Raw genomic sequence first — 14,957 nt, forward strand, 5'->3', positions numbered from 1 at the left:
ACTCGCTGATAGACATATTACACTGGAGGTTCTGTTGGCATCATAAACACAGTGTACCTAAAATTCTTTGCTTTTCCTGTTTCTCATTTTGGTTTTCTGCTTTGTTTTAATAATATTGTCTTGGTTTGTTTTTTACCACACCTTGCGGCTAAGGGCCATCCCCTCTCTTATACTCAATCAGTAGACAAATTCTCATGTTTCTTCCTTTCTAATGCATCTGGCACCCATTCTTTTCAGTGCATCCTTTCTGCCAAGATCCTAGTTCAGTCCATAATTATATCATGCCTGTACTATTATAATAAGAATTAACTCACTTCCACGCCTCTAGTTTCTAATCCTTCCAATCTATGTAGTACACTGTCCTGTAAAATTATGAAGCCCTGACTATTCACCAAAAACTTTATTAAACTCTCAGGAGTTTGGAACTCTAGGGCCCGTAAGAAGTGCAATTTAATAGAAGAGATAATTTTGTAATTTCTTAAGTGTAGTACCATATAACAAGTATGGTTTAAGCACAGAATATGTGGAAAGAATAGTATGGTCAATGATCCTTCAATGATACTAAGTAGAAGTAGTTTATGGAGAAATAAAGGAATGAAAGATATTCTAGGCAAAGACAGTATCAGGTACTAAGACAAAGAGCTATGCAAAAGCATGGCATTAGAGAAAGTATTTCCATATCATTGGTGTGGATTAGGAATGGACTTCGTATACCATATAAAAAATTCAAAATTTCTTTCTGCATCTAAGCAGAGAAACAATGGAAATGTTTTAAGCAGCAAGCACAAAAACATGACTAGTTTATACTTCATAATTATTTCTCTCTCCGCATTATAGGAAATAATTTGTACAAAGCAAAGCTGGAGTCAGTGAATTAAAGGGCAATGGCAGAAGTATGCATCAACATGAGCATCTCTTGGCTCTGCTTTAACAATTATACTTCCTTCCTCAAAATCTTTCAATTCCAGTTTGCCTATGGTATAACCCCCAGTCTTCAAATTCTAGTCACCCCATAAATGGCCCCAGCTAATTCTGCAAAACTCTGTAACATATGGCCAAAAGTTCAGCATTACTGGATCATTTTCTGCTCATGGGACAAGGATCTGTGCTTTCCCAAGCCTTATGGGTTTGTTCAGTTTATTCTATATCTTTGACCAGGGCTTGGCAAACTGCTACCTGCAGGCCAAATTGGGCCTAGTGCCTGTTTTTGTAAATAAAGTGTTATTGGATCACAGCCATGCCCATTCATGTACCTATTGTCTATGGCTGTTCTTGCCATATGATGGTGAGCTGAGTATTGCAACAGAGAATATATGACCTGTAAAACTGAATATGTTTACAATCTGGCCCATTATATAAAAGGTTTGCTGACCACTAGCCTAGACCTTCTTTTGTTTCTGCCTTTTTGAACGCTATTGAAGGATGGGTAGCCCCTTTACAACTTATGTTAAATTTACCTTTCTCTGAGGAAGCTTTATTTTAATCATTCCAGTCAAGAGTGTTCTGTCTTCTGAATACCTACAGTGACACCTCTTTACTGTTTCATAGCACTTTACTGTTTTGTAATTACCTTTTTTTTATATCTTTCTGTTATAAAGGATATAAACTTGAAACCAGGATTTTTTTTTTTTTAACCTACTTAACCGTGTCTCTGTTTTTGGATTTTTAGTCCCTTTATCCATTTAACTATCTAAATATAGGTTGAGCATCCCTAATCTGAAAGTCCAAAATCTAAAATGCACCAAAATCCTAAACTTTTTGAGCATGAACATGACGCCACAGGTGGAAAGTTCCACACCTGATACCTTTGCTTTCTGATGTTTCAATGTTCACAAACCTTGTTTCAAGCAATTATCAAAAATATTAGATAAAATTATCTTCTGGCTGTGTATATGAGGTATATGAAACATAAATGAATTTTGTGTTCAGACTTGAGATTCATCCCCTAGATCTCTCATTATGTATATGCAAATATTCTAAGATCCAGAGAAATCCAAAACACACCTGGTTCCAAGAATTTTGGATAATGGATACTCAACCTATATATAGATAGATATGGATAGATTGTATGTAATAGACTATTACGTTATACATATATATTATATAGGTCCTATTATGTTGGTAAACTTAGACTTTTAAAGGCTCACCATTTATCAATTACAATGCCAAGTGCTCTTGTATAAAAATATTTTATACAAAATATTTTTAATACTCAAAACTACCAAATAAAAAGAGTAAAATGTGATCTCCACTTTACAGATAAAGAAAGAAGGCTTAAAAATGTTAAGAAATTTTTGTGAATTTAAGTGCTATTCATGGGGTTTAAATTTATGTCCAAGTGAACTATGTTCTAAAGTCCAGTCTCTTAACTAAATGATCATATTCTCCCAGCAGACAGTATAATGCCTATAACCCTAGTAGATCTCAGGAAGAGGCAAAGAAGTTTTACAAAATCAAATGGGGATATTTTAACTTTACAAAAGCAATAGTTGATTTAGGGTTCAGATCACAGTGGTCTCTGTTTATGCAAATAATGTGTAATAGTAATGTATTCTCAAATTAGAAAATAATTTAACATGTTTATTGATTTTCATTGAACTAAATGGGAACAAATTCTATATTGACATAACTTGAGCAAGAGTCCATGTTGGCCTTAGCAATCGGTACATTTTCCGTCTTCACTATATTCCCTCAGTTGAGTTTTACCTTCCTTCTACTGTGGTATAATGGGAAAAGTGCATGGTGAAGTCATAAAGACAGAAATTCAAACTCTAGATCTGCTATTTATAGATTCAGATTCATTATCCCTAAACAGTCAAAACTAAAACTAAACTGTAAGGATTGTTTTGGGATTTAAATAAGAGCATATATAAATTGCCCAGCAGTGTGCTTGACATGCACTAAGAAATCAATAAGCTCCTGGAAATATTTAAATAACAGCATAAATGTTTATCTGTTAAGAAGATACCGCAAGACACAATCTAATAAAGTTTTTAACTTTACAAAAATTAATGCAGGCCAGAGAAGCAAGAGAGGTCATCAGGAGGGATGAGAATAGAACCAAGCCTCAAGTAAGAGATGTGGCAAAAATCTAGACATATTATCTTAACTGTCGATCTAGGTACAGAGCTTATTGTGTTTCTTCTATTTTTAAAAAACTTAGAAGTATAAATTTGCATCCAACTGGTGTTATAGAACATCTCATATTTAAAATATACTTTTATATGCTTTAGAATCTAGTGAAGTCTAGAAAAAATTAATTAGATATTAATGACAATTTGCTCATTCATTTTAAAAAATACTAAATATATTACCTACTTTAAAATAGACAGTCATATGGGCAATAGCATGTGCAATAGCATAAAATTAAAAAATCAGAATTTATAACATAGGTTTCTTTGTCTGTTTTGTGCTGCTATAGCTACAGACTGGGTAATTTATAAAGAATAGAAGTTTATTTGGCTCACAGTTCTGGAGGCTGGGAAGTCTAAGGGCATGGGGCCTGCTTTTGGTGAGTGCTTCCTGTGCGTTATTTCATGGCAGAAGGGCAGAAGACATCACATGGTGAGCAATCATGTGAGACAGAGAGAGGAAATCAGGCTGAACTTATTCTTTTATCAGAAGCTCACTCCCTCAATAACTAACTCCCACTTCCGTGATAATGGCATTAATCCACTCATAATGATGGAACCCTGATGGTCTAATCACCTCTTAAAGGCCCTACTTCTCAACATTGTTACAACACTGTTACAATGACTAATTTCAAGGAACATTTAAATGATAGCAAGTCTTTTTGAGTGGCTCATTTAGTGAAACTGGACTAAAGGCCACACCATTTGCCTATCAACACATTACACTTAATAATACACCATGGTCTTGGCATATATAAAACATCCAGATGAAAATTTATGTTTTTTATCAATCTCATTTTATTTTTATTTGTGAATATTTATAGGAATAAATATTTGATTGAACCTTGATCCTTGCCATTATAAAACTAAAGAAGTTTATGGCAGCATGGCTTACTTTATTTTCCTATTAAATTATTTGATTATTTCTACATCCACTGACAGCAACAAGGTTCCAAAAATAAAATTACACAATTCTCAAATCCGGTTTTCTACACTTTGTAAAACGGTATGGTATTTTGATTATTTTGTGAGTCCTGAATTTTCAAGTTTTAAGAATTCATGTATAAAATTTGATATTTATATTTTGATAAAGAGAATAGATATTATCTACTGTAAAGGGCAATAATTATACTTAATAGTCACTTCTGGCCCAATAACTATAGTTAATGCTATTTTCACACATGCCTGATTCTGTCGTGTGATTTGCCAAGCATATTAAAAATCTGAGTGACACAAAGTATTTTATCAATACTGAAGCCATTTCTCAACCAAACTACTTCTCTATTCTTTCCCTGTTTTGCTATCATTTTATAAGACTTCTAATAGTTTTAATATAAGGTCCTCAACAGTTGATTATTTCACTAAAGTAGGATAAAAAGTGCTGAAATATTTGTTTTAAGCTGTGAGCATAATAGGAGAATGAACATACTACTGGCTGCAATATAGTTTTTTCCCCTGCAGTTTATAATAGATATATGCTGTTGCTATGTTTACATAGACACAAAGCAAACTGTAGAAACATGCAGCCAACTCCAACAAGGGTATCTATTTGTTGGTATAAAAGAAGAAAAGTTTTAAAGATATCTATTTCCATGCTATCTTTCAACTTTAAAAATTACGGACCATAGCCAATTTCTGAACCTTCAAGCTTAGCTACTTCTTTCCTGGCTGATCTCTGGGACCCCACCTTATACACAAAATCAGGAGTATATGCAGACAACTGTACTCTTCAGAAAGAAGAGAGAAGCTTTTCTCAGTGGAAACTCTTGCCCGTTAACCTATCTGGTTAGCATCAAAACATCCATGAAGATGTCATACCTCTCCTGACAAGAAAGCAACAAAACCATATGAGGAATGAGAAAGACAGAATTAATCACTAGAAAGGTCTTTGTATAAATAATCAGTCCTTGAGTTGTTCTGAGAAGCAGATACATGTCGAATGCAGGTTTTGTCTTAAAAGAATACAATTTTCAACTGATCTTCTCTGGTTTATTATGGTATACAGCAGAAAAATAATTTTTAGTTTCATTTAAAAGATATTCATTTGTAATCCTGGCCACTAACCACAATATTAGAGCAAGTCCCCTGATTTATGCTTTTAGGCTCATTTATTTAAAGCCTTAGGGGTTTGTTTGGTGGCCTTGCACAACTTAAGAGTCCTAAAAACCTTGTGAAGACTTCCTTGACATCACTGGACATCTCACGATAAAGACTGTCAATGTGATGTTCACAGAAAATTTGTAATATTTATTAGCTAGATCTAGTTGTATTCCTTCCAACATTGTTGTATGATCTTTCTTGTAATGTTTTCTTGCATTTCTACCTCAGTTTTTTAATTATAGTAAATAGAAGTTATGATATTAAAACTATATGACATATCCCTATTTCTGCTTTCTGCTTTAGTTATAGGATCATCGGTGGAAACTCTCAGTTCACGATCAACCCATCGACAGGACAAATCATCACCAGCGCATTGTTAGATAGGGAAACAAAAGATAATTATACTTTGGTAGTGGTCTGCAGTGATGCGGGATCCCCAGAGCCTCTTTCCAGTTCCACTAGTGTGCTTGTCACTGTGACTGATGTCAATGACAATCCGCCAAGATTTCAGCATCACCCATATGTCACTCACATCCCATCTCCTACTCTTCCAGGTAATCAACCAAATTCTGAGGCCACATGGATATAAACAAACTATGTATCAGACATTTCTATAAAAATATTTATGATATTTTACATACATATTTCTGATATAGCCTAATTTTGCAAATCCTCTAAAATTCAGGTTGTTTTGGCTGATGGAAATGAAAAAATGCTTGAAACTTGAAAATTAACCCTTTCTTGCTAGACTAATTGTGTATAATGTTTTATAATTGTTATGTATTATTATTTCTTAATATTACTTGAATATTATAAATAATTAACATATATATTACATCATCGTTAATGATGTTTATGGCCTGAGGTATAACTTTGTGTAAGTTTGCTAAGAGGAGGGGCATTGTCTCTATTTTGCATGCCATACGCCACTACCTGAAACATGATATGGGAGATAATAGGCATTCAACTATGTTTGTCAGTGGAAAATGAATATTTGACTTCAATTTTTCATAGATATGTTTTCAAAAAGTTTAATAAATGGATAATTCTTGTTAATATTTATTTTATTCCAGGTTTTACAAATGAAAACTGTTCTGTTAGCAAGTTTATGGATCCATTTATGAATCGTTTTCATATTGACAATATGCATTTATCTTTCTGTATCTCTTTAAATTTAGTTTGATATTTGCTAAGAAAGGAATACTCTCTTAAGAACTGCACAAATCTGCCATTTTAATTTTTAAAATGAGTTTTCAAAGAGGAAAATATAGAAATATAGCTCATTATTGATTTAATCTTCCTTGCTCGGAAATATTTTTAATTATTAGAAGAAAAACTTAACAGATAGAGTTAACAGATCCTTCTTTCAGTGATCTTTGATCTTCTATTAATCTGAGAATGATACCAATCTAAAATATAGGATTCATAAATTTATGTGCCAACTTTCTATCAAAGGAAATGTCAGTATCAAAATGATAAATACCTGCTAAAGGTCTTCAGATGAAATGATGTTGGCAGGCATGGTTCTAATTACATCCAATGTGTGGTGGTGCAAGATAAAATTTCCTATGTAAAATGAGGTATGCTTAAGCATCTTTTCCTCATTGGACTTATAATCACTGGCTTTTTTAAAATTAAAGATATTTTACTTTTGTTACCGTTTCTTCTGTAGGGGTGAGAGTGCAGGTTTGGGAATGGTTTCTGAATGAGTAGATTGAAAATATGTCCTTATGGCAGCTTTTCTGCATATTTTTACTACAATCTGTTTCATTGGCACTCAGTCTAAGCACTAACTTTTGGAGTCCAAATTGAGTCCATTATCCCTCAATTCTTATTTCTTACTACTTTACAATTATTTTAATTGGCTTATGTATATATCTGTGTATGTATATACACACACATATACACATACACATACGCACTTTTTTTTCATCTGATAATAGTTCACGTATAAAGGAATTTTGTCATAAAACAGTGGGGACAAGGAATAAATGGTAATGAACATGATTTTTGTTGACAAGATTACATATAAAGTGATTGGAAGATATTTTAAGACACACTAGAGCAACGGTATCATTGCATTGGGTAGAGGCATAGCACTTTGCAGAGCTCGCATATTATGTTTCTTGGAATGTTGTTTTATGTGCAGATTTTTCTCCTAGAAACTATGATTTTTGAACGATTAGCAAGTTCTTTTCCCTAGGCTTCTCTCAAAGGCATACTGAAAAGTATTAAATCCAACAGACTGTATAAATTTTAGTTAGAAAATGGCAGGTTAGTCTCTGAGACAATCATAGAGCAGATTTGACTTGTGAACTTCAGAGAAAATATAGGAGATACTGTTCTCCCTAGTAATCATGAGAAAATAAGGTCACATCAAGCAGCAATACAGTGTCTTATATGCACTTATCTGCTACCTAATATTTTATTTAAATTCCACATGAGTATAACTGCACACTTTCTCTTTTATAGGTTCCTTTGTCTTTGCGGTTACAGTCACAGATGCTGATATTGGACCAAATTCTGAACTGCATTATTCTCTTTCGGGTAGAAATTCTGAAAAATTTCACATTGACCCATTGAGGGGAGCCATTATGGCCGCCGGACCACTAAACGGAGCTTCAGAAGTGACATTTTCTGTGCATGTAAAAGATGGTGGCTCATTTCCAAAGACAGATTCTACAACAGTGACTGTTAGATTCGTGAATAAGGCCGATTTCCCTAAAGTCAGAGCCAAAGAACAAACGTTCATGTTTCCTGAAAACCAACCAGTCAGCTCGCTTGTCACCACCATCACAGGATCCTCTTTAAGAGGAGAACCTATGTCATATTATATCGCAAGTGGGAATCTTGGCAATACTTTCCAGATTGATCAGTTAACAGGGCAGGTGTCTATTAGTCAACCTCTGGATTTTGAAAAGATACAAAAATATGTTGTATGGATAGAGGCCAGAGATGGTGGTTTCCCTCCTTTCTCCTCTTACGAGAAACTTGATATAACAGTATTAGATGTCAATGATAATGCCCCAATTTTTAAGGAAGACCCATTTATATCTGAAATATTGGAAAACCTTTCCCCTCGAAAAATACTTACTGTTTCGGCAATGGACAAGGACAGTGGACCCAATGGACAGTTAGATTATGAAATTGTTAATGGCAACATGGAAAATAGTTTCAGTATCAATCATGCTACTGGTGAAATTAGAAGCGTTAGACCTTTGGACAGGGAAAAAGTATCTCATTATGTCCTAACCATAAAATCATCAGACAAAGGGTCCCCGTCTCAGAGTACTTCAGTAAAAGTCATGATTAACATTTTAGATGAAAATGATAATGCCCCTAGGTTTTCTCAGATATTTAGTGCCCATGTTCCTGAAAATTCCTCCTTAGGATACACAGTTACCCGTGTCACAACTTCTGATGAAGACGTTGGGATTAATGCAATTAGTAGATATTCTATAATGGATGCAAATCTTCCATTTACAATTAATCCCAGCACAGGGGATATTGTCATAAGCAGACCTTTAAATAGGGAAGATACAGACCGTTACAGAATTCGAGTTTCTGCACATGATTCTGGGTGGACTGTAAGTACAGATGTCACAATATTTGTGACAGACATCAATGACAATGCTCCAAGATTTAGCAGAACTTCCTATTATTTAGATTGCCCTGAACTTACTGAGATTGGCTCCAAAGTAGCTCAGGTATTTGCAACGGATCCTGATGAGGGATCAAATGGACAAGTGTTTTATTTCATAAAATCTCAATCAGAATATTTCAGGATTAATGCCACCACCGGAGAGATTTTCAATAAACAGATCTTAAAATACCAAAATGTCACTGGCTTCAGTAATGTGAATATCAACAGGCATAGTTTTATAGTGACATCTTCAGATCGAGGTAAACCTTCCTTAATTAGTGAGACAACAGTTACCATCAATATAGTGGACAGTAATGACAATGCACCTCAATTTCTTAAAAGTAAATATTTCACTCCAGTCACCAAAAATGTTAAGGTTGGTACGAAGTTAATCAGAGTTACAGCAATAGATGACAAAGATTTTGGACTGAATTCAGAAGTGGAGTATTTCATTTCTAATGATAACCATTTAGGAAAATTTAAGTTGGACAATGATACGGGGTGGATTTCAGTAGCATCCTCCCTGATTTCTGACTTGAACCAAAACTATTTTATCACAGTCACTGCAAAGGATAAGGGAAACCCTCCACTTTCTTCCCAAGCAACTGTTCACATAACTGTCACTGAGGAAAACTACCATACACCTGAATTCTCTCAAAGCCACATGAGTGCAACCATCCCTGAGAGCCATAGCGTTGGGTCCATTGTCAGAACTGTTTCTGCAAGAGATAGAGATGCAGCGATGAATGGCTTGATTAAGTACAGCATTTCTTCAGGAAATGAAGAAGGCATTTTTGCAATCAATTCTTCTACAGGTATATTAACACTAGCCAAAGCTCTTGATTATGAGCTTTGCCAGAAACACGAAATGACGATTAGTGCTATAGATGGAGGATGGGTTGCAAGAACTGGTTACTGCAGTGTGACCGTAAATGTGATTGATGTGAATGATAATTCTCCAGTATTCCTCTCTGATGACTATTTCCCTACTGTTTTGGAAAATGCCCCAAGTGGAACAACAGTTATCCACCTAAATGCAACAGATGCTGACTCTGGAACAAATGCTGTGATTGCGTATACTGTACAGTCATCTGACAGTGACCTCTTTGTCATTGACCCTAACACAGGAGTCATAACCACTCAAGGCTTCTTGGATTTTGAAACCAAGCAGAGCTACCATCTTACTGTGAAAGCCTTCAATGTCCCTGATGAGGAAAGGTGTAGCTTTGCCACTGTTAATGTACAGTTAAAAGGGACAAATGAATATGTGCCCCGTTTTGTTTCCAAACTTTACTATTTTGAAATCTCAGAAGCAGCTCCTAAAGGTACTATTGTTGGAGAAGTGTTTGCTAGCGACCGTGATTTGGGCACTGATGGGGAGGTACACTATTTGATTTTTGGTAATAGTCGAAAGAAGGGTTTCCAGATCAATAAGAAGACTGGACAGATTTATGTTTCTGGAATTCTTGATCGAGAAAAAGAAGAAAGGGTGTCTTTGAAGGTATTGGCCAAGAACTTTGGCAGCATTAGAGGTGCAGATATAGATGAGGTCACTGTAAATGTCACTGTGCTTGATGCAAATGACCCACCTGTTTTTACTCTAAACGTCTACAGTGTGCAGATCAGTGAAGGGGTCCCAATAGGAACTCATGTGACCTTTGTCAGTGCCTTTGACTCAGACTCCATCCCCAGCTGGAGCAGGTTTTCTTACTTCATCGGATCAGGGAATGAAAATGGTGCCTTTTCTATTAATCCACAGACAGGACAGATCACCGTTATTGCAGAATTAGATCGAGAAACCCTTCCCATCTATAATCTCTCAGTTTTGGCTGTTGATTCAGGGACTCCCTCAGCTACAGGTAGTGCCTCTTTATTAGTCACCCTGGAAGATATAAATGATAACGGGCCCATGCTGACTGTCAGTGAAGGAGAAGTCATGGAAAACAAATGGCCAGGCACTTTGGTGATGACCCTTCAGTCCACTGACCCTGATCTCCCTCCAAATCAAGGTCCCTTTACTTATTACTTGCTGAGCACAGGTCCTGCCACCAGTTATTTCAGTCTGAGCACTGCTGGAGTTCTGAGCACAACCAGAGAGATTGACAGAGAGCAGATTGCAGACTTCTATCTGTCTGTGGTTACCAAGGATTCTGGTGTTCCTCAAATGTCTTCCACAGGAACTGTGCATATCACAGTTATAGACCAAAATGACAATCCTTCACAGTCTCGGACGGTGGAGATATTTGTTAATTATTATGGCAACTTGTTTCCCGGTGGGATTTTAGGCTCTGTGAAGCCACAGGATCCAGATGTGTTAGACAGCTTCCACTGCTCCCTTACTTCAGGAGTTACCAGCCTCTTCAGTATTCCAGGGGGTACTTGTGATCTGAATTCCCAGCCAAGGTCCACAGATGGCACGTTTGATCTGACTGTCCTTAGCAATGATGGAGTTCACAGCACAGTCACGAGCAACATCCGAGTTTTCTTTGCTGGATTTTCCAATGCCACAGTGGATAACAGCATCTTACTTCGTCTCGGCGTATCAACAGTAAAGGACTTCTTGACCAACCACTACCTTCATTTTTTACGCATTGCCAGCTCACAGCTGACAGGCTTAGGGACTGCTGTGCAACTGTACAGTGCATATGAAGAGAACAATAGGACGTTTCTTTTGGCAGCTGTAAAGCGAAATCATAATCAGTATGTGAATCCCAGTGGCGCAGCCACCTTCTTTGAAAGCATCAAAGAGATCCTTCTCCGGCAGAGTGGAGTAAAGGTGGAATCTGTGGATCATGACTCCTGTGTGCATGGCCCATGTCAGAATGGAGGGAGCTGTCTACGAAGATTGGCTGTGAGCTCCGTATTAAAAAGCCGTGAGAGTCTTCCAGTCATCATCGTAGCAAATGAACCTCTGCAGCCTTTCTTATGCAAGTGTCTGCCAGGATATGCGGGTAGCTGGTGTGAAATAGATATAGATGAATGTCTTCCATCACCTTGCCACAATGGTGGAACCTGTCACAATTTAGTGGGAGGATTTTCATGCAGCTGCCCAGATGGCTTCACTGGTAGGGCGTGTGAGAGAGATATCAATGAGTGCCTGCAGAGTCCTTGCAAGAATGGTGCCATCTGCCAGAATTTTCCAGGAAGCTTCAACTGTGTTTGCAAAACTGGATACACAGGTATGACAACGTTTGTACTTTTCTCACTAAGACTTTAGCCATGTCAAGTATATTGAAAGGAAATAATTTTATCATTTTCCAATGATTTTCATATAAATGAGCATAATAGTAACAAATGTTTTTAAACAGTTACTGTTGGTCAAATACTGTTCTAAGCACTTTTTATGTATTTGTTTTGTTTACTTCTTAAAAGAAAACTTATGAGGTAGGAATATTTTCCAGTTTCTATAGGCAAGGAAGTTGAAGTAGAGAGTAAGTAATTAGGTTTTCTCAGGTGATTCAGTTACTTTGCTGTAATGTCACTATTCAAGTCTACACAGTTAAATCCAGAACTTAAGCGCTTAATCTCGTAGCGTCTCTTACAAGAGCAAAAAAGAGAATAATATCTACTTAAAAGAGTATTCTAGATATTAAAGGATAAAATATATACAAAACATAAGATTTGGACCATTTTGTGTGTTAAATAATTGTTAACAATGATTGTTGTTGATTCTTTATCGTCGTTTTTGTGACCTTTTAAAATCATAGTCGTCATTATTATTGAAATGTGATCCACATCGTGAGAAGAGCGAGAATCATGTTTTCAGATTTAGATTAAAATGCTGTGTTATTGGGCCAGGCAAGGTGGCTCATGCCTGTAATCCCAGCACTTTGGAAGGCCAAGGCAGGCAGATCACGAGGCTGAGATATCGAGACCATCCTGGCCAACATGTGAAAACCCATCTCTACTAAAAATACAAAAATTAACTGGGCGTGGTGTTGTGTGCCTGTAGTCCCAGCTACTTGGGAGGCTGAGGCAGAAGAATCACTTAAATTCGGGAGGCAGAGGTTGCAGTGAGCCGAGATCGCGTCACTGCACTCCAGCCTGGCAACAGAGCAAGACTATGTCTTAAAAAAAAAAAAATGGTGTGTTATTTCTAATGGTTGAGTAGAAAGCACAGTAGGCTTATTTCTCAAGAAAGCTAGAACACAACTGAGCCACAGCTTATCTTGACAGACTAGAAAGCAGCATTAAACATAGCAGAAAAAATTTTGAACTAGTCTTTGGCACCCTAGTGGGATATGATGTCCATATATACGTAGCTCTCTACCTATTTATACTCCATGTCTATATCATTATTATCTATCAACCTGTCTATTAGTTAATCAGTGGTTGATGTTCCTTCAAATGTGAATAAATGTTATGCTATTGATAAGCTTGAGGAGAGCAAAATTCTATCTTATAACTTGCACATTATACATTTGTAAAGCATGCATATTACATTGAGTTACTCTGCAGTATTTATAAACATAATTTACAGTACTAGTAGTATAGGTAGAATCAAGATAGATTGCTTTAGCTTTTGTAGATGTATTACAGAATAATATTTTAAGCAAATGCATTTGTATGTTATATTCTCAAAAGTGTCCATTATGTGTATACTGACGGTTTTATATTTGGAGAATTGAATCACTTGAGGAAAATATAGAGCAAGTTTGAAAATGTTGAAACAGAACATGCAGTCTTTGCCTTCTAATGAAATAACTTTGAAATGTAAATGAAGAAAAAGTGGCAGAAAACATGTGTAATAGAAAAAGTAATAGATTTCATAGAATCTGATTTAGCTATAGCTTTTGGGAAGTCACCTAACCTTAGCTGATTCTTCATTTCTCTGTCCGTAAAATGGGAATAATCATAACTACTTTCAGGGTTTTTGTAATGAGTAAATATAATGTTTGTAAAACACCTAGTACAGGCCAGGTGCAGTGGCTCACGCCTGTAATCCCAGGAGTTTGGGAGGCCGAGGCAGGTGGATCACCTGAGGTCAGGAGTTCAAGACCAGCCTGTCCAACATGGTGAAACCCATCTCTACTAAAAATACAAAAATTAGCTGGGCGTGGTGGCAGATGCCTGTAATCTCAGCAACTCAGGAGACTGAGGCAGGGGAATTGCTGGAACCCGGGAGATGGAGGTTGCAGTGAGCTGAGGTCGCGCCATTGCACTCCAGCCCAGGCCGACAACAGCAAGACTCCATTTCAAAACAAACAAACAAAACCCACGTGGTACACTGTGCAGTATTCAGTAATTGCAGTCTAATTAGTAGTAGTAATAATGGTATTAGTATAGTGGTAGTAATAGAGGAGTACCACAGAATTTTTAAAAAGACATGAAACCTGTGTAGCGGAAGTTAACTGTGAGTCTTATGAGAGTTATATCCTAAGATCATGAATAATAGAGCTATATACATGCTGAGGTCAGGATTTCTAAACACTTCCCTCACTCTTTCTTACCCATCCCCAAAATTACTTTATCGGCTGGGAATTCAACAATAAGAGTTTTTATGTTCTACATTAGTATAATGCATTTATTCACACTTAGGTTTAGATTGAGTTTACATTTAGTCCTAGAATGAAGAAAGTGCAAATGTATTAGGTATTGATAAGAAACATGGAAAGTACTACTGGTGTGAACAAAGGCACCATTTGCTGATTTTAGCATAAATGATGAGTAAGTTACTTCTGTCTGGCTTATTTATTTCTTTGTTTCATTTCATTTAAATATACATTACATACTTTTCTAAACGTGATAGTTGAAACTCTTAAAAATGCCTTTCCTTACATCATAAAATATTAATAACATTTATCAAGTAGTTATGTAAAGCACTTTTTAAAGCTCCTTGCATTATAGACATTATTACATTTAGTTCTTACAACTCTGTAAGATGGATATTATAATTATTATTCCAATTTTGAAGACCAAAAAATTAAGTCTTCGAGTCATTAAAAGAGATTAGACAACTTGCCTCCAGCCATGGCACAGAAAGTGTTCTAACTAGTTTTTTACTAGAAACTTGGCTCTGGAGCCTCTGCTCTTTATATACATGTCACACTCATCACACTTTGATTTGCACTTGCTATAGAGTG

General features: G+C 36.2%; 1 protein-coding gene across 2 annotated transcripts in view; it reads left to right on the top strand.

Moving 5' to 3' along the window:
* Positions 1–14,957, top strand: part of FAT4 (FAT atypical cadherin 4) — a 177,861-nt gene that overhangs the window by 125,628 nt on the left and 37,276 nt on the right. For both annotated transcript variants that reach the window (XM_008969462.4, XM_008969463.4), the window contains exons 9-10: positions 5,535–5,785; positions 7,704–12,053. In XM_008969462.4, coding sequence (XP_008967710.3) covers positions 5,535–5,785; positions 7,704–12,053 — 4,601 coding nt within the window. The remainder of the gene's footprint in view (positions 1–5,534; positions 5,786–7,703; positions 12,054–14,957) is intronic.

This window comes from Pan paniscus, chromosome 3 (genome assembly GCF_029289425.2).
Source record: "Pan paniscus chromosome 3, NHGRI_mPanPan1-v2.0_pri, whole genome shotgun sequence".
Taxonomy (NCBI): Eukaryota; Metazoa; Chordata; class Mammalia; order Primates; family Hominidae; genus Pan; species Pan paniscus.